The sequence below is a fragment of the Micromys minutus genome (assembly GCF_963924665.1).
Source record: "Micromys minutus genome assembly, chromosome: 4".
NCBI classification, from domain to species: Eukaryota; Metazoa; Chordata; class Mammalia; order Rodentia; family Muridae; genus Micromys; species Micromys minutus.
The window spans coordinates 34,834,382-34,862,361 of NC_137973.1; the positions used below are offsets into that span (position 1 = coordinate 34,834,382).

The following is a 27,980-nucleotide window of genomic DNA, read 5'->3' on the forward strand; positions in this document are numbered from 1 at the left end:
ACTCAGAGTGTTTGGGCAGATGTTGTAGCTGGTTCACCTGTGATCCTAGGCATGTTAGAGCACCTGGGAGTCGGGCTTTCTCTGGTGTTGTGGGAATGCGTGTGAAACCAGTGCCCAAGGTCTGCTCAGGACACAAGTTCGGACTAGAAGAAACTTCCTTCCCCCTTTCATATCACAAATATCACATGACAGTGTACCCCACCCCTCAAACCTCCTATTCCCCTATCTAGTTTCATAGTCTTTACCCACTCTACAACTCCTTATTTACATACAGGCAAACATTCAAAGTTAGATCTGCACATAAGTAAGAATATATGATTTCTGCATTTCTGAGACTGAGTTACCTCACTTTCCAGGATCCACCCATTTTCCTGAAAACTTCAGCACAACTGGATGTCTTCAAGAGAAGGGGGGGGGGGAGAACTTATATGCATTTTTCACTTACCCCAAAAGATCAAAAATGTTAACTCTAACTTGAACCTCTGAAATTGCTAAAGGAAAAGCGGGGAATATATGTGAAATTATAGGGACACAAGCAAGATCTGACTAGTCAGAAACAGTCCCAAGAAGTAATAAATGGTACCACATGAAACTAAGAAGTTTGTTTCTTCACAGCAAAGCAAATTACTAGTAGAGCACATTGCCTACAGAATGAAAGAAAAATTTCTCACTGTTATTCCCCAAATAAGAGACTGATAACTTATCTATAAAGACCTACAAAACCATAAAACTCTTAATTGATAAATAAACTCATAAAATGAACAGACAAATCTCCAAAGAAAAATACAAATGGCCAAATGTTATTTTAAAGAATGTTCAATATTTTTAGCCATTAAGGAAATGTAAATTAAAGCTACTTTGGGATTCTACATCACTCTAGCCTGGATATCTATGATTAAGAAAACATAAACCAGCATGGCACAGTAACATTATGGGTGCAGTAGTTGCTGAATACCCTGGTCATAACTAAATGCTCTCCAACTGGACTTCAGATCCACTCAACAAGAGTGGTACCAACTAGAGGCCTCAACCCTACACAAAGAACTAAAGGCAACAGAATAAAGTGGGGAACATGAGAGGTGGTCCTCACCAGAGAAGAGCACACCAACTTGTTATCCAGTGCCAAATAGTCAACCCTGAAAACATACATATAAGTCATACTGAACAGTAGTTATATTTAGGGATATATAACCCATGTGTGTGTGCATGTGCATGCACAATACATATGTGTATACAATGAACAATTTATTTAAAAAAAATAGAGACCATGAATTTGAAGGAAGGTTAGGAGGGGCGTATGAGAGGGAAGAGTGTAATTAAATGACAGCTCCAAAAAAAAAAAAAAAAAAGAAGAAAGAAAAAAGAAAAACAAAAGGAGGAGGAGAAGGGGGAGAGGAAAGGAGGAAGGAAAAGAAAAAAGATAATAAGTAATAGGGAGGATGTGGAGAAGAGGAACCCTTAATACTGTTGGTGGGAGTCTAAACCAGCAAAACTACTATGGAAATCAGTATGGAGGTGTCTCAGTTTCATCTCCTGTTGTGATCAAACACCCTAACAAATACAGTCTAGGAAGGGTTAGTTCAGAGCACATAATTCCATGTTATAGTCCATCACAGTGGGAAGTCAAGGATGCAGGAACCCGAAGCTGTTAGTCACTTATATCCATGCTCAGGACCCGAGGACAACAGATTAAGTCATGCATGCTGTGTGCAGCTTATTTCTTCCTCTTTTGTACAATCCAGGACTCAAACCCAGGGAAGGGCACTGCCTGCTGTTACAATAGGTCTTGGCACGTCAAGACAATCTTCCAAAGACATGCCTACAGTCTACCTAATATAAACCAGTCTTCAGTGAGACTGCACTCAATGAAGTCTCCAGATGATTCTAGACTGTGTCAAACTGGTAATGAAAACTAACCATCCACATGTGGTGCCTCAAAGTAAAATAAAATGAACACATGAAGTGGAGCTGCTGTATTAGCCAGTTATACCCCTTCTAGTATACTCAAAGGACTCTACATCATACTAGAGAGTATTTACACACCCATGTTCACTGCTGTCCTATCAACAGCTAAATGAGAGACAAAAAAATGTGGCAAAGATGCATAATGGGATTTTATGAGCATAATGGGAATTTAAACTGTTACCTGCATTTCATGTGTATAACTGACACTATATATTATCACTTACTCTAAAAATCTGATGATTCTATTTGCAAATCAGACCACTAACTTTGTCTTAATACCAACGTTAAACCACACTGAAATAACAGTTGCCAATATCCTTCTGGGTTACATTTTTAAAAGTAAAACCACTAATTGAAGCCTATGAGAGAATTGAAGACTCACTTTCACCTTAAATTCCATTTCTTACTATATAAAAATAACTCTGTAAGTTTATGAACAATGACAAGTTTAAAGCCAATTATATTCACGTCACAGTACTTAATGACAAATTAACTCTGAAACAGAAAATCAGTTACTGCAGAAAAGCAACAACTCAACTTCTGATACTAAAAGCTGAAATTACAAGTTTGTAGGTCTTCACCAATTATTCACTTAGAAAGACATGTTTGTAAAGCCTAAGTAAATGGCAGGTCTTACCCAGACGCTGCAGCCCCCTTCATCACTGTACCTATAAGGAGGCCTTCTATGTACGGCAAATATTCATCTGCAGATGTGTGCAGTATCTGTGTTTTCAACCATTTTGTCAACAATTAGAAAAAACCATTTCAACCTCTAAAACAGAGGATCAGAAAATATTATCTATTTTCCCAAAGCAATGCCATAGGAATTTCTTAAGCAAATATATAAAAATTATTAGTGAATTGAACCAAAGACAACCTGTCTTACAGCCAGATAACAGCTGTACCTTCAAGATAATGACTTCCCTCTTTTGGGTCCTTTTATTTTCTTGAGAGTATAGGCATAACAATATAAACTAATAGCTTTGGACTTTTATTAAAAAATAAGTGATATCAGTCCATACAAATCTTCTACCTTTTGTCCTTACAATTTTCTAAATATTAAGGAAGAAAACCTCCTCCCCAGAATTCAGAATTTTAAGAAATGATACTGGAAACCTATTCTGGAATTCAAATAAAAGCTTAAAAAATTTGCTATTTTAAGGTGCAAGATTTTGAACTGAACAGTACAAATATTGTTTCCTTCTAATTTCTGAAATCATGTTTAACTTAGAGGTTATTTTAGATTAAGTCATTAGCCTTATTAATATTCTTACCAGTTCGGTCATATGACTCATGACATGTTCGTGCAATTTCTGCCCCTAGTTCTAAATAGTGACCAGCTTTATCCTTTCTGGAACCATCTGCTCCAAGTGCAAACATTCCCCCAGCAAAGCAGGCCAAATGACCCATCTTCCTTTCCAAGTGTCCATTCTTCCATTCTCCAATAAAGACCAGACCTCCTCGGGACTTCTTAATAAGATGTTTTTCTATAGCCTACAAGAAAAAGATAAACGATTTAGACACAAACATTTTTAGTTTTAACTGTCAACTTGAAACAATCTAAAATCACCTACAAAGACAATCTTAGTAAGGAATTATCCAGATCAGGTTGTCTGAGGCCATGGCTCCTCTACCAGGATTGTCTGGATTGCTGACTGAGGTGGGAAGGCCCCTTTCAAATATGTCAGCACCATTTCACAGGCTGGCCTGACTGTGTAAGAGAGAAGAGCTGGCTGAGCAAAGGCATGCAGGCGTCAGCATCAGGCAGGAAGGGCCCTCTCTGCTCTGGGCTATAGAGTGGTGCTTTAAGTTCCTGACCTGACACAATAAGGGACTGTAACACAAGACTGTAAGTCTCAGTATTATCTTTTGTTAGGGTAGTGTCCCAGCAACAGAAATGAAGATAGAACACAAACTATGAGTGTCTGGTCATTTTCATCTGGATCTCTGGCCATGAGAAAACTCTTGGTATTCTGGTATTTTATAAAGTAGTAACTTTCACAAACTGGGAACTTACTAGTATATATAACCTGGAACAAACACGCTAATCACTATTATAAGACAAAATACAAGAGGAGAGGCACAGCCTTTCAGTGCATTTCTGCATGGTATTCCCCATATATAGCTTGTCTTCTCCAGTTGAATGAGATTCATAATAATTAAACAACTGAAATCACCTTAAGAAGTTATAACCTAAAAGGTTCTACCAGTTAATTTTCTATTCCAGACAACAAAAACTGAACAAGTACAAAAGATTGAGTATGTTAAATGATATTTTAATAACTGATTAAAACTGTTCTTAATTTTTCACGTAACTAAACAACTTAGCAAAATTACCTTCAAAAAGCATAACCTTCTACATGGTGAGGCTTTCAAAACTAGTTGAAATTTGATATAAGCATCCATAAGTCCTTAGGAAATTGGTTTCTCAAAGTCAGTTAATCTGTTTGAATGTTTTGTCATAGATAAAAGGAGGCCACAACAGAACAGGCTATCCTCCTGAAATAATGGGATAGCAAAGAAAATATCTTATACTACACTTACTATAAGAAAAGTATAGTTAAACAACTTTAATAATGAAATATTTTATGAGCTTTCCTCCTCTGGACTGTGTCCTCAAGAGTCTGCTGAGATGGGCCATACTTTTATTTCTGAAATAAGAGATGTATTTCTTCAAGGATTAATTCGCATGTTGATTATGGGTTGTTTTCTGCATGTTCAATAACACCAGCTCTAGAAGACATCCACCTTATATTCTGTAATGAAAATGCATGCTATAATATACCATGCATTCAATAAATAATTTTATAGATGATGGTGCTCTTGATAATTAAATCAGACAGATAAGGGCAAAAAATAGTAGCTAATAATCAAATGACCACTGGATTTTAAGTCTTTGGGTTTTTTAGACCACAATAATAGTGTGTGTGTGTGTGTGTGTGTGTGTGTGAGAGAGAGAGAGAGAGAGAGAGAGAGAGAGAGAGAGAGAGAGAGAGGGAGGGAGGGAGGGAGGGAGGGAGGGAGAGAGGGAGAGAGAGAGAGAGAGAGAGAAAGAAAAGAGGGGCTAACTTTCTCATCCTTGCAGCTGAATGGTATTAACATGGCTTAAGCATACACAATAACTACCTAGAGACTTGGCTATAATATACTTTTGTTTTTTGTTTTTGAAAGAAAGTCTTACCATTAAGTTCAGGCTAGTTCCAAACGCACAGATGTGTGCTTGCCCCTACCGCCTCTTCCCAAGCACTGGGGTTAGAGGTGTACACCACCATACCTGGGGAGTTCTGACTTTCTACATAATACGTACATTGTTTTGTAATCTGTGGCACTAACTGTCTTATGCTAGAAGGCAGCCAAACATGCTCATTAACTTACTGAGACTAGAGAAAAGGTGGTGAAGACTTTAACCACCTTAAACTATCTCAACTGCCCTTGGGACTCCTGAAATTAACTGTACTGCATTCTTCTCCCTAAAGAGTTTAACAATGTCTTACATAAAGTGCAGCTGTTGAATGGCAGTCAGGAATAATTACATTGCTCTTAAACATCTTCACTAGTATTACCACAGCCTCTTAACTGCCAAAGGGTCATTAAAATGTATGCTTTGTACACTATTTTAAAAATTTAAAAAACTGAATTAAGTTTGATCTAAAACCTTTAACAATACTAAGCTGAAGAAACCAGAATTATGGAAATCTACAGAGTAGAGAACAGGACAGGGATGAAAGCATTTTAAACAAATGCATTCAATTAAAAAATAATGCCTCCTAACAGGAATATTTGCTGAAGGTAACTGCAAAAATTGTTTACTTGGGATTATGTTTTACAATGAAATTTGACCAATTATACCAATTATTATTTTTATAAAAATGGTAGGAACCCATTGTAATTTAAAAACAGGATTGAGAAAACAGATATGTAAAGTCATGTGTGTGTAGTAGATGAGATATCTAATAGACGATAACATAAAATTTTAAGATTAACTTTCAAAACAATGACACCTATTAATAAAAAAATTACATCACTCCTTTTCTAGGCTTAAATTTTAGCTGGAAAAATAAAATTTTGCTGCTCTTCAAAATGTAAGGCTTCATTAAAAGTCTTATAAAGTTCATATAGATTTAGATTCTTTATCAGCCTTTAGCTCCATTTATTAGTTAACATATTCCCTCATCAAGTATTTACTGAGCGACCACAGTGAGCAAAGTCTGCATCACACATTGACTTACACATCAAAGCAATTTTTAAAAACAATGGTGGCAAATCAGATACTGACAAAGGATATAAAATGGGAAATAAGATTTTTAAATTACAAAATTACAATGCTGAAAATAGATCATGATATTAGAAGAATTCTGTTACATTAAAATGATTAAGGGCATACACATTTACAATGGGTCAGAAAGTCAGTAATTTTTGTTGTTGTTCTGAGACAGGCTGTCAAGGAACTCTCTCTGTAGAGCAGGCTGGCCTCAAACTCAGAGATCCACCTGCCTCTGTGGGATGCTGGGATTAAAGGAGTATGCTATCCCTGTGCAGATATCAGCAATTTATTAAATGAGTGACATTTTTCTATTTTGTAATTTTTTTCCTAGAAATTTTCATAGAATGAGCTAAGTTTTAAACAGTCATACATATATACGAAACAATATAATTCCATGATGAAGACAGGCTTTGTAGGCCAACAGCTCAGTTCCAGACTCTCACCAGCTCTGACCTTCACCAAGCTGCCTGAATGCTGCTGTTGTATCTTCAGGTCTCCATGTGTAAACTGGAATCATCCATGTAAGTGGGCTGGAACAATGCCTGTCACCAGGAGAGCACTATACAAGTGGCTACCATTATAATTCTTTATTCAAAGACAGCGTGTAGGCTGAGACCATCACTTGAAAGAAGTGTTTACAGATAAGGATGAAGTCAAGCTTTACCAGTCTCTGTAGAAATTAATCAAATGTAATTTAAATGAAGTTCTATACATTTTTACATATACTCACCTATTTTCTTTAAAATGTCACAAATAAGATTTAATATAAGAATTTCCTGTTAAAATACTAGAAACTCTACAGTGAACAAGCACAATGTTTATATATAGTACATTATTTCCTAGATGCCTATAGTAAAACGGTTACATCTGTCCAGTCACTATCTAGTACCCGGTACATACATTCACTGTAAGAAAAGATTCAAACAATAATCACCTCAACAGCATCATCATACATCCTTCTTGCTTCATGGTCTGTTTTATCTGACATCAGCCATGCTTTCAGTAAGTATTCATAAAAACTATCGCCCAGACCACCAACTGATGTGTGATCTGTAGCAAAAGAGAAAAGAGGATATAGGTGAGGGGAAAAGAAGATAAAGACAATTAAAATAATACCTTTCAATAATGAAGATCATTTAACAGATTAGTCAGTGCCATGCCTACTTTCAATATATCCCAAACTTAGTCAAGGAGGAGTACAACATAATACATGTGTCTAATCTTCTAGAAAACCTTTTTCCCTCTATATGTCAGATTTTAGATTGATGAGTCTTTTTCTTAAATTCCATAGTTTGTACTCTGTCATCCAACCAGACTTTTGCAGATGTAAAATAATTATATTTTGCCAGGCAGTTGTGGCTCATGCCTTCAATTTCAGCACTCAAAGGGGGCAGAGGAAGGTGGACCTCTGTGAATTTGAGGCCAGCCTGTCTACAGAGCCAGTTTCAGGACAGCCAGAGCTACACAGAGAAACCTTTTCTATGAATGAATGAATGAATGAATGAATGAATGAATGAATGAATGAATGAATGAATGAATGAATGAATGAATGAATAGTTTAAGGGGGGAGGGCTGGAGCGATAGCTCAGCAGTTAAAAGCACTGACTGCTCTTCCAGAGGTCCTGAGTTCAATTCCCAGCAACTACATGGTGGCTCACAACCATCTGTAATAAGATCTGATGCCACCTTCTGGTGTGTCTGAAGAGAGCAATAGTGTACTCATATATAAAACAAATCTTTTTTAAAAAGAAAAAAACACAGCAAAATGTCTTTTATATAATAATGGCTTAAAACACACAAGCCATTCTTAAATGATAGTTATATTTGATACTAAACAAGAAAATACCCCTTCCTAAATATCTCTATAAAATATCTAATGGTAAAGTCCTGTTCCAAAATCAAGGTAATGTATTTTTCTGTAATGTACTTAGCTATTAAATTCTGTCCTTAATTACTATTCAATACATTAGTAAACACTGTCTTTCATGGGCATATTATTAACTGTCACTTTTACTCTAGAGCACCCAGGCAAGCACACACTGCCATCCCTCCCTTTCCACAAGTCCTGCAGGATTTTATTATAAAATTCCAATTGTTTATACAGGAAAAGAAAAATGCCTCACCACGTGGAAACCCTCCAGCCAATCAGACAGTATTAGCATAAGAAGGCAAGGATGGTATTTAGCGGTTTATGAGGAAAACTTGCATTTGGGTACAGGAAATGGCTTTTTTTTTTAAATCTTTTTAGCTCACAGAATATAGCTGTGGATCATTAGCAGTATAAAATTCTAAGTATAACAGAAGAGAATACATCTGGTTTTGTTAGGCAGATGCTTTTGAATCCGAAATGAAGGAGTTATAAAAGAAAAGTTTTAATTTCCTATGACACAAACTAAAATTAGAAGGAAAAAAATATGAGGAAAAAAATCAGGAGGATTGACTAGGAGAAGGTAATTGCAGCATGCATAACAGGAAAAAGGTAATGTCCTAAGCAAAGACCTCTAATCAAAAAGTATGACCAATGAAAGGACACAAAAATTAACAACAAAAAAGAAAAACAAAACAAAACTCACTCATCACCTAAGAAAACATACTCAATTCCAGTAATCTGATAAGTCAAATTCTACTGAGAAAAGCAAGATTTGACTACTATCTAGCAGGTCCCTAAGAATATGTTTAGAGTTTTTACACTTATTTATCTGTGTATACGAATGGCCATATGCACCACAGCATGTGTGTATGGGGGCTATTCCCTCTTTTCACCAAGTGGTCCTAAGAATCAAATTCAATCCTCAGACTTCATGGCTAGTGCCCTTAGCTGCCCGAGTCCTTTTTATAGTCCAACAAGTGAGTGACACACAGAGAGAAATAAAATTTTATTCCATCCACCCACCCCACCCATCCATCCAGCCACCCATCCACCCACCCCATCCATCCATTCACCCACCCATCCACCTAGCCCATCCATCCATTCACCCACCCATCCACCCACCCACCCATCCATCTATCTATCAATCTATCTATCCATCCATGGAGCTAAGGATTGAACCTAGGGCCTTGTACATGCTGGGTAAGTAAGTACTCCACTACTGGGCTATATCCTCATCTCTCAAGCATTTTAAAAGACTTACTATTATCCATATTTAATATATGTACCTAGTTCTGGAATTATCCTGTAACAATATCTGGAAAACCCAAATAGTGGCGGAATAAACCCATTATAGAACTGTTTCCATTTGTAAAAAGTTAAACACAGCCTGAAATATCTAGGGAAGTTGATAAATAGAGTATAAATGTAGTACAGTGCAATACATGCTAATGAAAAGGAATCAAACATGTCTATAATCTCATATTGAAGGGTATCTATTTTTACCCTAAGTGTAGAAAGGGAGCAGGTTCAGAACAATATTTATAGTTCGACATTGCTAAAAATTATATATTGAAGAACAATAGGGTACAAAGTCTTTGAACAGAATAGTCACAGTGATTATCTCGGGGAGAGGGGGGCCTTACACTTTAACTCCATATCCAAATACACTGCCTGAGAACATGTCATTTCATGTAACCCAAAATCAAGCTCTTTTGTAGAAAGCAACAAATGGGTTAAAAGGCTTGAGCAGTACACTGAATGTTCATATAATTCACTTATAACTTAAACACCAATTTGTTTCACTATTTTTCTGAAATCATAAGCAAAAATTTTAGATAAAATTTTAACACAAGGTATATCCATACAATTACACAGCTTTAAATGCAGAACATTCCCAGCATCCAAAGGACTTTCACATGACCTCCAGTCAATCTCTATCCCTAAAGATAACCACTTCTCTAACCTTTCTTACCACATTTGCTAATGTGCTTGACTATACAATGGCCATCACTGTTAACTAAGATCTATGAACGTAATGTGCTAAGAACCATTCTTTTCTTCTAGCTAGTATGTAAAGGTTCCTCTGCTCGAGTCTCAAAGTTAAATGGAGCGTCATAGAAGACGGTTGGAGGAGAAGGGGCTCAGTTTCAGAGTGAATATATCTATAGCTACATTTCTAGTGGGTTACAAAATAGAGAATGTTTACATTTAAGAAGAGATGACTATTAAAAAAAAGAATAGACTAGGCCAAATGATGATGGGTTTATAGGGTAATTTATACCTTTTGTATAAAAAATCCCCTTCACATTAACACTTTATTATCACAAAAGCCATAAACGTCTGTTACTTATAAAACATTCAAACAATGCAGAAATGAAGGAGTAGAAGAGTCACAATGTATGTATGCAATGGAACAGAGACTGCCCATCCTCTGTAGGCTGTTTAGTGATAAGCACAGAAGCAGCAGTGTTACATCTGGAGAGGAACTGTTTTACAACAGACAGATCAAAACGGCTGGCACATTGTTGTTAGCAGTTTTATAATCTCAACTTTTCAGCTACATGAAAATTGAGTCACACAAAACTGCTTCCCCTTCCCTTCATCATCTTTTCTTACCTCTGCCAAGGACTTAAGGGCCATGAGAGCTGTTTGTTGTGTTCATACTTTGCTACTTTCTTGCGTAGCTCTTGCAAGTTGTCCAGCTTCCCAACAGTGACATGCGCCAGTACCCATCTCCTCTTATCCCTGAAGGCTTTCCATCCCACCTGATCACCTCTAGGCACCCTCCACAGCTGTTACTGTGAGATCTCTTCTTGCTCTCCATAGTTACACATACTGGATCTTTAATCCCACACCTTAGGCTACACAAGATTTACTGAGTAACTTTCTTAAATAGTGTGTCAGATAAAAGATCTCATTTTTTAAGAAAGTTTTTACTATATTGCTGCTTCATTTATAGGTTTAGGCTGGAGAGATGGCTCAGTGGTTAAGAGCACTGACTGCTCTTCCAGAGGTCCTGAGTTCAATATTCCCAGCAACCACATGGTGGCTCACAACCATCTGTAATGGGATCTGATCCCCTCTTCTGGTATGTCTTAAGACAGCAACAGTGTATTCATACACATAAAATAAACAAATCTTTAAATAATAATTATATGGGTTTCAAGTTCAAAGGCAGAAATAATCTTCCCTCAGAGCTTCTTGAAAGTACTGTCCCAACACTATCCAAATCCACTCTGACTAGTAACAGCCCTGATGCTAGTTTGCAGGTTCGATATATTCCCACTTCCTCACATTCAGCTTCTGTGGCTGAAGCTTAGAATCTTCTTTTTAACATTAGCTACATAAAGCACTACCACCACTCCATATTCATTGTGCTAGGCACTATTCAGACTAAAGACTCTTATGTTTCCGTTCTAGATAATTATTTTCTTTTATTCTTGGTGATTAGCTCCACGATTCCCAGTGCTCTCTTGACTTAATAAGTTTCACACTAGTAGAGAAATGGTAGAGTTCAAGCCAAAGAGTTTTAGAGTTATTTGCTCCTTAGCAGTAAACAACTAATACACTGTCTTTGGCGGCTAACAGCCACATAAGAAATTACTTTTGGTATCATGGTGATACAGTTCACTGAAAAAGAGGTAGAAAAGGTAATCCAGGACTTTGCTGCTGTAAAAATGGAACTGGAAAGTTCAAATGCTTATATTAAGTTGGAAGAAATTGGAAATAAAATTCAGGGACTGGAAGAAGTCATTATCTGGAACACAGGCCAACAGATCAGTGCCCTTTCCTCAATGAGAAAGAGGTAAAGAGAGTTTTATAAGTATACTGGATGCAGTTGAGGGCTCAAACATACTAGACAAGTGCTTTCTATCATGGAGCCACACTCCTGGTTCCATCTGTACTTTCATTCTGATTTTGAGCATAGGTCAGATAGGGTGTAGTAGAAGAAATGGAAAGATATGGTGATTATAATGAAATTACTAAAATGTGATTAAAAGATACGAAGTGCAGTGCTAACTGGAGGAAGGAGGTGATCAGAGGTGTTGTGTTGTGTTTGTAGATGGCTGTACCATACCTTGGCCCTTTCCTGTATTCCCCTTTCTTTGCTTTCTACCTGCCAAGAAAAGAACAGCTCTATTCCTCATCATAATGAACTTAAACTTCTGAAGCTGTGAGCCAAAATAAAGAATTCTTTCCTTTAACTTGTTTTCAGATATTTTAGTCACTGTGACACAAAAGCAATACAGTGAGCATTCACTGCTAGAGGACATTTTCTTAGAACTTAAAGAAGGAAGAAAGGAAAGGAGAGAGAGAAAAGAGGGAGGGGAGAAGAAAGACTGATCTACAAGAAAAGAATGACATACATAAACAGTAATAATACACAAAGAAATTAAGAATCTGAAACAAGTCCACAGTGAGGGCTAGGGTATGGAGCCATGAAAAGTACATCGCATTGTTTTTATAGCATTCTGAAGGAGACTACAACAATGTTAATTCTAGGCGTTAGAAAATTACTAAGAATGACCTTAAAAGTCTAAGGTCAACCACTGAATAGAATTTATATACATGTGTAGACTTCATTCATTAAAAACAAAAGAGCAACATGGAGTGGTATTTTAAGAATACACAATAAAGGAGAGAGCTGGTCTCACAGAAGTGCTAACACACCTGAGACCACAGGTGAAACCACCATTTCTACTCATATTCCTGACCTAAGAGGAACCTACTCAAGCACTCAGGACACAAAACATGAGGAACAGTCTGGGACAGGATCCTTCTAGTTTCTGTCTGTGCCGAGAGCTAACCCCGTGCTACAGCTCCCTCTACCCAGATCCCACAGGGAGAGAGCTGGTCTCCCTGTAGTGCTGACACACAGGCTTACAGGAGGGTCAATCCACTGTCAGAGACAACAGTACCAGTTAACACCAGAGACAAGCAGATGGCAAGAGGCAAGTGCACGAACAGAAGCAACAGAAACTATGGCCATTTGGCACCACTGGAACCCAGTTCTGCCACCACAGCAAGCCCTGGATACCCCAACACACTGAAAAAGCAAGACTCTGAATTAAATCACATCTTATGATGATGTTAGAGGACTTTAAGGACATAAATAACTCCCTTAAAGAAATACAGGACAACACAGGTAAACAGGTAGAAGCCCTTAAAGAGGAAACAAAAACTTCTTAGAGAATTACAGGAACACACAACCAAATAGGTAAAAAAATTGAACAAAACCATCCAGGAACTAAAAATAGAAGTAGAAACAATAAAGAAATCACAAAAGGAGACAACCCGGGAGATAGAAAACCTAGAAAAGAGATCAGAAGTCATAGATGAAAGCATCAAAAACACAGTACAAGAGGTAGACACGGTAGTCAAACTGCAAAATCCTAAACCCTAAACATCGAGGAAATCCAGCACACAATGAAAAGATCAAACCTAAAAATAATAGATATAGAAGAGAGTGAAGATTCCTAACTTAAAGGGTCAGTAAATATCTTCAACAATATTATAGAAGAAAACTTAACCTAACCTAAAGAAATGCCTATGAACATACAAGAAGCCTATAAAACTCCAAATGGACTGGACCAGAAAAGAAATTCCTCCCATCACCTAATAGTCAAAACACCAAATGCACAAAAAAAATAATGAATATTGAAAGCAGTAAGGGAAAACTGTCAAATAACATACAAAGGCAGACCTATCAGAATCACACCAAACTTCTCAACAGAGACTATGAAAGCTGGAAGATCCTGGACAGACATCATACAGACCCTAAGAGAACACAAACGCCAGCCCAGGCTACTCTACCCAGCAAAACTCTCAATTAAAATAGATGGTGAAACCAAAATATATTCCATGACAAAACTAAATTTACACAATATCTTTCCACAAACCCAGTCCTCAAAGGATAATAGATGGGAAATTCCAACACAAGGAGGGACACTACACCCTAGAAAAAACAAGGAAGTAATATTCTTTCAACAAACCCAAAAGAAGATAGCCACACAAACAAAATTCCACCTTTAACAACAAAAATAACAGGAAATGACAATCATTGGTTCCTAATATCTCTCAACATCAATGGACTCCATTCCCCAATAAAAAGACATAAACTAACAGACTGGATATGTAAACAGGACCCACCATTTTGCTGCACACAGAAAATACCTCAGTGACAAAGACAGACACTACCTCAGAGTAAAAGGCTGGAAATTTTTTTTTTCCAAGCAAATGGTCCCAAGAAACAAGCTGGAGTAGTCATTCTAATTCAGAATAAAATCAACTTTCAACCAAAAGTTATCAAAAAAGATAAGGAAGGACACTTCATACTTGTCAACGGAAAAATCCACTATGATGAACTCTCAATTCTGAGTATTTATGCTCAAAATGCAAGGGCACCCATATTCATAAAAGAAACTCTACTAAAGCTCAAAGCATATATTCCACTACACACAATAATAGTGGGAGACTTCAACACCCACTCTCATCAATGGACAGATTATGGAAGCAGAAACTGAACAGAGGCACAGTGAAACTAACAAGTTATGAACCAAATGGATTTAACAGACACCTATAGAACATTTCATTCTAACACAAAAGAATATGCCTTCTTCTCAGCACCTCATGGTACCACCTCATGGTACCATGTAACTGATCAGAATATAGGCCTCAACGGACACAAAAAGATTAAAATAATCCCATGCATCCGATCACATCACCATGGACTAAGGCTGGTCTTCAATAACAACAAAAATAACAGAAAGCCCAAATACACATGGAAGCTGAACAACACTTTACTCAATGTTAACTTGTTTAAGGAAGAAATAAAGAAAGAAATTAAAGACCTTTTAGAATTTAATAAAAATGAAGGCACAGCATATCCAAATTTATGGGACACAATGAAAGTAGTGCTAAGAGAAAAATCCATAGCTCTGTGTGCCTTCAAAAAGAAACTAGAGAGAAATTTATTTCTTCTGGCATTAAATCTGTAGCCTTGGAGTCTTGGCCAATGGTAATAGGAAGAATGAAAACAGTGTTTTCCCCCTCCCTCTTTCTCCCACCAAAAAGTACAAGCAATGAAGAGAAGTTATAAGTGTAAATAAATGTGTGAGAAATATGCAAATGCCATATCACTGTTAGACCTGACAGGTGCTACTGGGAATATTATGGTAACATAAGAATTTTGGTACTATTTTATTTTACTTCACTTTATCCATTTTATGCACCTCTGGGATTGGACTCAAGGCCTTACGCTTGATGCAAGCACTGGACCAGAGGTTTCCTATAGGATATTATTATTATTTTGAAGGTATTTGAATTGTTTTTTTTTTTCCTTTTCAATACTGCAATCACTTGATATGTTTACAAGTAACATAGTAAGTATGACATATTTGAAAAAAAAAACACAATAAATAGGAAGACAGTAAGCTATTAGGAACTGCTGGAGGTATGTGTGACCAAAACAGAGCAACTGCTGTGAGGTTCACCCTGTAATCTTAAACAACAAAACTATAGAATAAAATAAAGCAATGGTTGTTCCAGATAGTCAGCATCAGACCAGAGAGGATGTTAATTTCTTAAAGATGGAAATAAAGTAAGTCCTGCTTACTTACTCATAAGCTGTTCCCTCAAGAAAGTTTACAGACTCTGGAACAGTAAATTTGACCAAGTCCTATACGTCCCCTGAACTGAAGAAATTAAGCTGGGAATGAAATACATTAGTACATGAAAGAGGAGTACAGTCTCCTTGAATGGAGTCAAGTCCTTTGGGACCTTGGCTTGGATCCCTGCAGAAACAGCACTCACACAGACATAAAAGCTGAGGTTAGGTAGTCTAAGCACTAGAATGGAAGAACCCCAGCACCCCCAAAAGCTCAACATGTTTGTTATATACAGTTGAACAGTTCTTATATACAGATTAATAAGAAGCAGAGGCTAGGTAACCTTAGTAGTGTCAGTCTCTACAGAGGAACAATATTTAGGCTATAAACGTCTGGGGATGAGGAGTGCAAAGAGAGATGCTGACGACATTTTTGGTACACACAGTCAACATCTACACATGGACCAGAAGAAGGCTTTGCCACTCTGTGGGGCAGAGGCATTGAGGCTCCTGACATAGCCATCCCCATATTCAGAACTTCACTCATTCTGTAGAGAGGAGAAATCTGCAGAAGAGAAGAGCACTAGAGATCTACTAGGATTTCTCCTTGCGTATTGAGGATAGCAACCAGTAGGTATATATGAAAAACCTGTGTGAGACTAGGGAAAGAACTGGGACAGAACAGGGAGGGTCCTCACCCTCCTATCAAGGTTTCTTGCCTATAACACAAGCTGTATTTACCTCCTTCCCCCAGTATCTATGAGCTTATGACTCCTCCCCAAGGCTTTCCTAGAACATAAGGACATACAGCATGCCCAGATCTGACTCAGCTATGGCCTTCCTGAGCCCTCCACCATCATCTGAGAGCAGAGTACAGATGAGAGCAACATGCATGAGCATACTGCCATGCCAACTAACAACTGCCAGTGCTCAGTTAAATAAACCAGTATCCTGGCATGGCGCATGGCAGTAGACTGAGGGTTTTGCAGGACTGCTTTTAGGGATATCTCTTGCCTCCTGGAACTAGGAACCCTTCTGTGCTTGAGTACAAGTCACAGCAAAACCTCGCTGGCATGTATGATTCCCAATCATGACTGCTTTCTTAAAAAACTATTTATTTTCATTTGTAAGCTGTCTTTCATATCTAGGTGTCTATGAAGGAGAAGAAAGAGGGTGGATCCCCTGGAGCTGGAATTATAAGATGTTGTTAAGCTTGCCTACTGTATAATGTTGGGAACTGAACTCAGGTCTTTTGCAAGATTAGCAAGTGCTCTGAACCACTGAGCCATCTTTCCAGTTTTGATGATTTCTGTCTTACATTGGACAAAAGAGCCTCTCTAAGACCAAAATAAAATGGATAAAACTAAATAAGCTGAAAGGGTTATATTTTAGTAACTCCCAAAAAGATCTATTTTTTGTTTTCCTATGCTTTCTATTATGAGGTAAGAAAACAGAATCCCAGGAATATGGTCACAAAAAACCATGAAAGATCAGGAGGAAATATTGTCTGGTGAAAATGAAGACTATTGAGAAAGTTCCAATTATTACCAGTTAGGGCAGAAATACTCATAATTCACAAGATATATAGTAAATACTAAGAATTATCTTGCCTTAGTAGAGGAAATAATGACCCAGGACTGACCAATATACCAGAGTCACCTGGTACACAAATCACAAAAGCAGGGCAGGAAAATAGTACAATTATTTCCAGTCAACTTAACTACATTCCTCTAGAGGCCCAGAAATACAAAAAATATCCAACACACAGCACTGTAAAATTCATAACATGTGCCATATAGTCAAATATTAACAGACACTCGGAGAGCCAGGACAACAACCAAGTGAGGGGATAAGAATGGGCACAGATGGTATTAATTATGCAGAAGGGATATGAGGGTAACGATTATTATTGTTATATATGTCTAAAAAGTAAAGACAAAGAAGACATAAAGGACCCATGTTGAACTTCTAGACATGAAAAACACAACATCAGCGATTTAAAAACTGCTGGATGAATCGAACGGATGAATAGGTACTGTACAGAGAAGGGTAGCTGACCTGGAAGACTTACAAAAGTAACACACACACCACACACACACACACACACACACACACACACACACTGGAAAATGCCCATGACACTAGCTGAAGAAGGCAAGGGGATATTTATTGGTTCCAGGCCTGTTCAAGCTGCACATGAAAGCCTTGCTCAATAAAGTAAAACAAAGCAAAACAAAAGACCCCCAAAGGTTTAGCAGTTTATCTTCGTACTCTATAGAGGGCCTACTAGGCAGCATATGGCCTTGGGTATAATCCAGCAAAAACAAAAACAAACTTTACAACAACAATTTTTTTTTATAAAAAGCAAAGCAATAAAAATAGAACAAAACACAAAAACCAGTTGAATCTCTGAAGGCAAAAGAGGATAAATATTATCTCAAGAAATAATGGCCCAAACTTTTGAGTCTGGTAGTTAGTTGTAAATTCAAAAGAAAATGAAAGCACACTGTATCATAATGTATAGGGTGCTACCAGAATTCTGGAGGACCTAGTCTGAATCTTACCAGAAAAAGAAGGTCCCCACATTAAGAACCTCAGTTTCAACCTCAAGAAACGAAACAGCAACAACTAAGTTAACCCAAAGCCAAAAAGGAAAGGAAAAGAAAAATTTAAAACTTAAAAGGAATGACATAAACAAATTCCGATAGACAGAAAAATAGCCAAACTCAAGAGCCTGACCAAAGCTTTCTCTGTCCAAAAACTTGAAACTAGTTAACTTTTCCAAAGGAAAAGCCTAGACTGTGTGATTGATTTAATGCCATTAAGTTTTATTACATTCTTAAAAGAGGGGCAATACAATTCTACACAAACTCTTATCAAAACACTAGGAAAAATGCTTCACAACTAAATCTATGAGATAATCATTACAATGCTGTCAGAATAAGATAGAAAGATTCATAGAGCAATTTCCTAATAAAATCAGTTCTATAGAATTTGACAGATTTACTAATCAAAATAATAAAATTAATATAAGGCACTATACTAACAAAAAAAGGTGAGGGGTGAGCAGAAAAAGCACCTGGTAAAATCTACTGTTTCTGATACAAACTTCCAGCAAGCCCTACCACCACAAACTCCTGATTAACCTAGTAATAGATACCTAATAGACAAATAATTGAAAAGCAAACAATGTGCAGCTAACACTATACAGAACAATGAAAACTCCATTTCTTCCTAAAGTCAGGAGTAAGTCAAGAATATCACATTTTTAGTTTTCTGTGCAATTAATCAGAAGGATCCTATAAGTGTAATAGGATTTAAAAACTAATTGCAAACAAACCATAGCGGATTTGAAAATAAATAAGTGATCTATGATTAATACATTAAAGACAACTTATTTCTATGGCTAACTAGCATTAGATATTCAAATAAAAAATGTCATTTATAAGGGCTGGAGTGATGGTTGGTTGGTCTAGTGGTTTAGAGAACGTGATAGTCTTCCAATGGACTTAAGTTCAGTTCCCAGCACTTATGCTTGACCTTTACAGTGTAGTAAAAATGAGGACATGGCCACTCCAAGGTATAGCTGAGGAAAAGGACTATACTGCAGATGAGGGAAAGAACAGCTAGAAGTCTCTGGAAGTTTGAACTGAACTGGGCTATGGGAGTGTGAGGGAAAGAGTAGGAGAGGAAAAAACCAAGAGGAGAAAAGGTTAAAAGACGGAGCTGACTAGAATCAAGAAAACCAGGAGAGTGGGTGGCTCAAATGGCAGGGTTCTATAGGAAAGAGAACCTGGGAGAAGAAGAGAAGCCCCTGGGTTGGATAGGTTAAGGTAGGTAGGTGCTGAGAGGAGCCATAGGTACAGGGTGAGTCTAGAGGCTAAGTGTTCACTTTGGTATGCTAAGACACCACAGTTAGCTATTTGTCCTGGCTTTCTTTGGGACCTGACAACAACCACTTCTAACTCCAGCTCCAAGAAATCCAATGATCTCTTCTGGCCTCCTGGGGTACTGTACTAAATATACACATAAAAACACATACACATTACCCCTCTTGCCCTTTTCTGGAGACAGGGTTCCTCTCTGAAGCCCTGACTGTCCTGTAATTCACTCTTTAGACCAAGTTGTCCTAGAGCCCATTGATCCTCCTGCCTCTGTCCCGAATACTGAAACAAAGGCATGCAACAACACCGCCTGGCAAAAATGCCATTTATAATAGTATAATATATGACATACTTGCCATAAAACATGTCAAAGACCTATGCCCTGAAAATTACAAAGTATCTGTATAAAATTATAAACTAATGTAGAGCTAAAAGTACTTTGTTAAGGGATTAGAATTTTGACTAGTGTTAAGAGTCAATTCTTCTCAAACAGATGTAGAGATTCAACCAAAGACCTAAAGAAGATGATTCTCAAAGGAAGCGGAGACTGGGCTCAATGAATGTTTGCTTAGCATAAGCAAAATCCTAGGTGCAATCTCTAGCACTACGAAGTCAATGAGTGAGTTAAAATGAAAGTTAAAGGACAACATTCAAAAACAATTAAAAAATCAGAGCACCAGCACAGCTTGATTTCAAGACATATAATAAACTTGTAATATTCAAAAGAGCAAGGTGCTGTCATAGGCACACATAATCAGAGCAATATAGAAGAGCAGAATCCAAACCCAATACCTAAGTATACAGCCAGCTGGCTTTAACAACGGGGTAAAGGTACTGAATAAATAAAGAGCCTTTTCAACAAAAGGTACTACCTTATTTGGCTATCTATAGGCACAAATGAACTTTGATCTGGATAAAAAACAAACTGATAAAAAGAACTTTAGAATATTTTATACTCTTTAGCACTACTGAGAATGAAAACATGAGTCACATACTGGGAAAAGGCCCTGTTAGGATTGTTTTTCACATAGGGGTGTGTGTGTGTGTGTGTGTGTGTGTGTGTGTGTGTGTGTGTGTGTGTGTGTGTGTGTGATATTTGTTCGTATGTATGAATGTATATATGTATAATTCAACAATTAAAAAATTAAACTTGGGGGTGGTGTGAAACATCTTTGATCCCAGCACTCAGGAGGCAGAGGCAGGAGGATCTCTAGTTTGAGAAAAACCTGGTCTACACAGTGAGTTCCAGGACAGCCAGGACTAAAACAAACAAAACAAAACAAACAAACAAAACGTATCTCAAGAGGAAAAAATTAAATAATGCAATTTAAAAACTAAGCAGTACACAAGAAGTTTTGTCTGACAGTGTACCAAAGATCTTCAGTACCTACTAAATGTCATATAAAAAGATATTTAACAGCAGTCATTTGGGAGACACCAATTAAAACTAAGACTAAAATAAGGCTTGGCACAGCACTAGGCCGATGGTGCATGAATAAAAACAGATGAGCAGATAAAGCAGAAGGACAGACATCCACAGTATTCATTCTCTTACTAGCCTAGCTCCTATACAGCAAAGGCTGACAGGAAAGAAGTAACAGGAAATACCTGTGTCCAAGCTTTGCTCTTCTGTTGTACTTAATCAACACACCACCTCTAGATCAACTCAGCTGTCTCCTCCACTTTGAGCACCAAACTCACAATATCCACCATCAAAAGAACCCCAATGCTGCTTCTCATTTTTGTAATGACTTGATTTAGTGTTCTTTCCTTGAACCTAAAGTTCCGCATCTTGACTTTATCTCTCACAACAGACAGGGAGAAAATACAGAAAGCTGGAGGCAAGACAGTGCAGAAAATTCCTTCAGTTTTGTTGTGCTTTCTTTACCCTTTGATTACTAAGGACAGAGTATCAGTTCTCTACAACTGTACTCTGGCTCTTAACCCTCAACACTTCAGTTTTTCTCATGAGGCCTCTCACTTTTAATTTGTAACTTTACCCTTCAACTGTATCTGCTTCTTAGCATTTGATGATTAATAACTTCTCTTCTTTCCCCCTTATTTTTCATTTATTGGATATATTTTATTTACATTTCAAATGATATCCCCTTTCCCAGTTTCCCCTCCATAAAACCCCTATCCCATCCCTGCTCCACCTGCTTCTATGAGGGTGCTCACTCACCCACCTACCCCCTCACACCTCCCTACCCTGACATTCCAACACTGGGGCATCAAACCTTAGCATGACCAAGGGCTTCTCCTCCCACTGATGTCCAACAAGACCATATATAGAGAGAGATGCAGCCATGGGTCCATCCATGTGTACTCTTAGGATAGTGGTTTAGTCCTTGGGAGCTCTGGTTGGTTGGTATTGTTGTTCTTATGGGGTTGCAAACTCCTTCAGCTCCTTCAATCCTTTCTCTAACTCCTCCATTGGGGACCCTATTCTCAGTAAAATGGTTGGCTGTGAGCATCCACCTCTGTATTTGTCATGATCTGGCAGAGCCTCTCAGGAGATAGCTATATCATGACTCCTGTCAGCATGCACTTCTTGGCATCAGCAATACTGTCTGAGTTTGGTGGCTGTATATGGGCTGGATTTCCAGGTGGGGCAGTCTCTGGATGGCCTTTCCTTTAGTCTCTGCTCCAAGCTTTGTCTCTGTATTTCCTCCTGAAAAATATTTTTGTTCCCCCTTCTAAGAAGAACTGAAAACATCTGCACTTTGGTCTTCCTTCTTCTTAAGCTTCATGTGGCATCAATGAGAAGAGAGGCCTTTGGTCCAGCGAAGGCTCATTCTCCAAGTGTAGGAGAATGGCAAGGCCCTGAGGTAGGAGAGGGAGCACCTTCATGGAAGCAATGGGAGGGGGAGGGGGACTGGATTGGAAGAAAGGAGATAACATCTGAAATGTAAATACAGAGAATATCCAATAAAATTTTAAAAAAACAACTTGTGTGAATTTGAATTTGGGCAAGCTAGTTATGTATCTAAATGGATATAACAACAATAACAAAAAAGTAATCAAATAGCAGAATATTTGAGGAAAAGCTAAGTTCCACAACAAAGTATTAATTTGTTAAAGCCAGTTTATTCAAGAATACATATTAATAGATACAGTAGTACTTTAGAGATGAGGTAAACATTAAAGAATGGGGGACTGGGGAGAAGGTCAAAGCAGACAGTGTGTATCAGCAATCAGAAAAAACAAAGGCATAGTGTAAGGTCCTGGGATGTATGTGCACATACAGAACAGCTGGAAGAGCATGACCTCTGCAGCCAGTCTGCTGTGCAAACACTGGCTCTGCTCTGTACTCAAAACCTTCATTACCTTGTGCAAATGGCTTGACTTCTCTGCACTTCATTTTCTCCATCAATGTAAAGAGACAAAAACACAGCACTTGCCTCCAATGTCTGTATGTAAGCTTGCAGATCAATTAATGAATCAGCATAAACTATTTAGAACTATAAATTCATTAGGGAAGTTTGAAAAATGAGGAATGATCATGATTTTTAAATTTACAAATAGACCAACTGAGATACATCTAAAAATTTTCTTCACTTGTTCACTAGCCATCTTTTAAATGGCCTCACTGTGTCAAGCCCCATTCTAGGAATAAAACTAAAAAAAAACACTTTGCCTTCACAAATCTTTTGTTCTGTTGAGAGATGAAAAACAAGATAAGGACCACTATGTATCAGATACTATTTCAAGTATTTTATGGATAACAAGCTAACTCACCCTTATAAAACCTCATAAAGTTTACTATGCTGTCACCCACATTGTATAGAGGAGGAAACTCAGATGCAAAGTAGTGAAATAATCAGGTCACAAAGCTGAAATGTAGCAGGTACAAGTCAAATTCAGCTAGTCTGCTTAGATTCTGTGTTCTCAGTAACTATCCATGATCAAGGAGTATACAGTGTATGGATTTGCTAGTCAGATGGGCAGTCAGAAATTTAAAAGCAGTAAGCAGGGAAGACTCATTTCTAAGGCATCTTAAGAAAATCTCTAGAGAGTGAGAGGGTAAGCCATGTGAATATCTATCTCTGTGAAGTTTGTGCTAAGCACACAAAAGGGATCAAAACAAACAAACAAAAAACATAACCAAAAAGCAAGTAAACAAACAAACCTGCATGGTAGACTCTATAAATGGAGGTGGGGTTGTCAATGGAGACAGAATACAAAACCTTACTAGAAAGAGATCAAGGAAGACTCATCCAGACTTCCAGACTAACTTTGAATAGTAAAATTTAAGGTCACTGGAAAATCACACAATGCAGCACAATGAATATAGTAAAAAGTGACTGATTCCTACATTAGAATAGACTGAAGGCAGTCTTAGGAAGAACAATTAGGAGCTGTTGTTGGTTTATCATGACTAGTACACTTACTTGAAGAAACAGCTTTAAAAAGAGACTTATTTTTACAGTGTCAGTCGTTACACTTCATGGTCACTTATGCCGTTTCTGCATAGTCAGGAGAGAATACGAGGTCAAGAAGCTTGTAGTTGAACCCAACTGCTGTCTTCATGGCAGCCAGAAGAAGACGGAGCCAGAGACAGGGTAGATCACTCCAGAGAATGCCTACAGTGATCTCCTCCTTCCAATTAGGTCTTATGCCTGCTTCACTCCACCTCCCAATAATGCCATCACACTGTGACTTCACAAGGGCTTTACCAACTGGTTAGGTTGGAATCCTCAGGATCCATTCTTCACATAAGCCCATTTGCTGGCAACCAAGACCTAACAGAGTCGTCTATTAAAAGGACATTTTGAATCCAAGCCACAAAAAGTGCTGTCACAAAACATAAACATGTGAGAGTAACTCAATTCAGATAAGGAGTACCTAGATTCCAGGTATATTTCAAGGGCAAATAAAACACTGGAGGTTGTTTATGTAGAATAAAGAAGTAAAAAATAAAACTAGGATTTATGGCATAAACAAGAACAGAAAAAAAAAAACATTAACTAATAACAAAAAGTACTAGAAAACCACCTGGTCATCATATCAAGAACTATAATAACTGGGTTATTGATATGTATATATACAAGGTATCTATTGAATATTTTAACAAGGAAGTCAAACAGACAACTGTAGACCAAGGGTAACAGAAAATTAGTGCTCTAAATCTGAGATCTGTCAGTGTTATATGGCAATCTCCTCACAGATAACTGTCTTATTTTGGAAGGAAGCTAGTTAAGAAACGGGATATAGTAAAAGGAGGTAAAATATTCCATCCTACAGTGAAGTGCCTTAATAAGCTGAGGAAGTAAACAACTCAAAGGCTTCAGGAAGTCCCTGAAACTGACCAGATTAGCCTACTCATTTCCCAAGCATATATAAGCAGTATGGGCTGCTGAGGGACACTCTCAGTCAAGCTAGGCTTAGAAGAGGCCCAGGCTGAGTCACATAGAAGAGACCAGCCAAGCTGCCTAGAAGAAGCAGACAAGCAGAGCTACCTGAAGAAAGCACAGATCAGCTGAGATGCCTAGAAGAGGCTCAGACCACCTGTGTTGTCTCTGAGAAGTCTCCAAGCTGTTGAGCTGCACGCAAGTTGTGAATGCAAACAAGCTTTCCAGCTTTCAAGAGCTATTACCCATGCTGGGGTGGGTTTTGGTGATTCAGCTGTCTTTGAGTCATTTCAGATCACTTATTTTTCTCTAAGTAACCACAATAAAATCCATTAATTCACCAAACTGGACTTTAGTGGTACTCTTATTTTAGTCTGCCCTTGGTTCTCTAAGGTAAGTAGATATTTATTTTGGTCTCCTCAAAAATAATGTCACACAGCAGTTAGTATGTAACTGGTATTTCACACTACAGCACTGGGAAGAAGGCTCAAAAGACCAGGTATGACAAAAAAGTAGTTTCATAAAGACTGAGTACAGCTAAGTGAGACTAGAACAAATGAAAAAGAATGTCCTAGGAAGTCAGTTCTTCAAGCAAAGAAACAGATGCTGATGGACTGACAGCTGCGGTCTACAAAGTGGCTGCTATTTTTAAAGAACAAGGAAATTCCCAGTAATTATGACACTATGATGAAATTCTAATTTTTCTATGATATCATGTGTCTGGAGACTATATTCAACAGTTCAAAACAGGAAGTATTTTCGAGGTTTATTTGAGTGTGAGTATGTGGGTATGGTATGCACATAGGAAAGAGGATAAGCTTCAGGAGCTGGTTCTCTCTCTTCACCTTGAACTCTGGGGATTGAATTTAGGTGGTCAAAGAAATGCTGAGGACTAAATGCAAGAGAATAGTGTTATAGAGAAAAACAACACCACAGAATGGTAATGTTTAATAGTACAAAGTTACAAAGACTGTCCTTAAGGCTAATGTTTGTCATCAGGAGAGATTTATTAACAGTAAAGAAGTAGTAAAGGGGCAGGCAAATACGCTTCAGTATCATATCAGTGCGAGGGTTACTGTTGTCATTTTTTGTTTTTTGTTTTATTTTATAAGATATGTATTACTGCCTTGCCTGCATGTGTGTCTGTGAACCACATGGTGCAGTGCCTGCAGAGGCCTGATGATGCTGGATCTCTTGGGACTTGAGTTACAAATAGATGTGAGTGTCCACGTGTGGGAATTAAACCCAGTCCTCTGGATGAGCAGTCAGTGCTCTTAGCCACTAAGCCTCCACCCCAGCCCCAGTAAGTGTATTTTAAAAGAATACTTTTTAAGGTTTTTGTACTTTGGTGTCATGTGCCAACTTCTGGATTTGTTATAAATACAAGAGAGGCTTAACAAGTGTGTAGGTTAAAACCAAACACCAACAACTCACAAATACATAAAAGAAGTGAAACAGAAGGAAAAGATGCAAGTCTTTAGCTCTATGGGTCAGGAAAAAAAATGTGGTTTTCTATCTGAATTTCTGTAGTGGTTTACTGATGTAACAAGCTATTTAATTTATGGGAATTCATCTTGGTCTTCTTACAGATCCATTCATGCTCCTGGGCAGCTAGCCTGGGAGAGAACTGTGCAGAAGCTAGAAATCTAAAGCCTACCTAAGATCTAAAATCATGACCTGTCTACTTGAACCACTGGCCTGAGATTGCTCATGTGTCAGATCTGATGAACCATAAGCTACAAGATTCTTCTGATACTCAGAAACTGAGGACACATTTTAAAGCACACCTAACTACTAGCCACTCACACATCCATCCCAGCAGTCAGGCCATCCGTGGGACATTTCTAGCAGAAGCTCTTTCTAGAAGCAGCTCCAAATAGAATTCTAGAATACAAGCTAGTGTGGGGCATTTTCAAATACAGTGTAGCACAAACATGACCTACATGAGCTTCCTACTACAGAACTCAGTAGGAGAAACAACAGAGACACAGAGGTTCAACCTTCTATTTAAACTGTTAAGCAGAAAAAAAAAAAAAAAGGTTTGTACTGTAACTGCAAATGCTATGCCCATTCTAATCTTTCAACAAATTTAAATTTAGTTTTATAAAACTTAATGAACTACTAGTACTGGTTTCCTATATTGCCTTAATTTTAAATCATTAAATGGCATAGGCTAATCAGTGCACTTAAAATTGAGAGAAGTAAAATAAAAAAGGAACAGACCAGTGATTTGCCTTTAAATTTAGGTTCCTTGAGATATTCTTTGATATCTATTGTCAAGCCCTTATCCTAAGAGTAATTACTAGCAATTACTCTCTGATTGCTATGTGCATGTCAGACATTATCATCACTCTAATTATAATACAGTTAGCCAAAGCTGAATGGTTAACTTTCAGTTCAATTAAATGTTTGTTTTGCAGCCTATTTATAGATATGACAGATGTATACTGTTCCAAGATAATGATGGAATTTGATACAGTTTCCAGAGCTGATCTAAAACATACAAAAACACAAGAAAGAACAAATCAGACAATTTAGTAGGGTTGCAGCTGCTAATGGGATATAAGGGCAACTTGCTAAGGTTTGAAAATCTGCTAAAACCCCCAATGAATAGCACTTTCTGTAGCATTCTCAAAACTAATAACTGCTGATGATGAATATATTACAAAGTAATTTAAATTTATTTTTGGAAAAGAGCACTGACAAATGAGTTCTCCTTTTTGATCAGGCCTCTTATTATGGTGATCTATGCATAACACAAACGGCGTCACGAGCACCATTGTGAAGTGTGCTAGTGAGTGATATTGGTCGGTTCAACAGGGGACCACATCACTATCTGTTCCTGAAACGTTCTCATCACTACAAACTGAAACCTTGTGCAAACAACTCTTCGTTCTCGTCTCTATTCCACCATTCTGTTTTGTTCATTTTATTCAGGGCTGAGCCATTTTATAAACCTCCATTTTAGTTGAACTGTGACAATACAATAACCAGAGTGGTATAGCTCTTACAAGTTAAGTAACTTGTCCCTCTAGGTTCT

The 27,980-nt window shown here is 37.7% G+C and overlaps 1 protein-coding gene across 1 annotated transcript in view; it reads right to left on the bottom strand.

Moving 5' to 3' along the window:
- MAN1A2 (mannosidase alpha class 1A member 2) overlaps window positions 1-27,980 on the bottom strand; it is a 150,737-nt gene that overhangs the window by 29,616 nt on the left and 93,141 nt on the right. The window contains exons 9-10 of the mRNA XM_080915464.1: window positions 7,164-7,279; window positions 3,240-3,459 (exon numbers count right to left, since the gene is read on the bottom strand). Of these exons, the coding sequence (XP_080771590.1) occupies window positions 3,240-3,459; window positions 7,164-7,279 (336 nt within the window). The remainder of the gene's footprint in view (window positions 1-3,239; window positions 3,460-7,163; window positions 7,280-27,980) is intronic.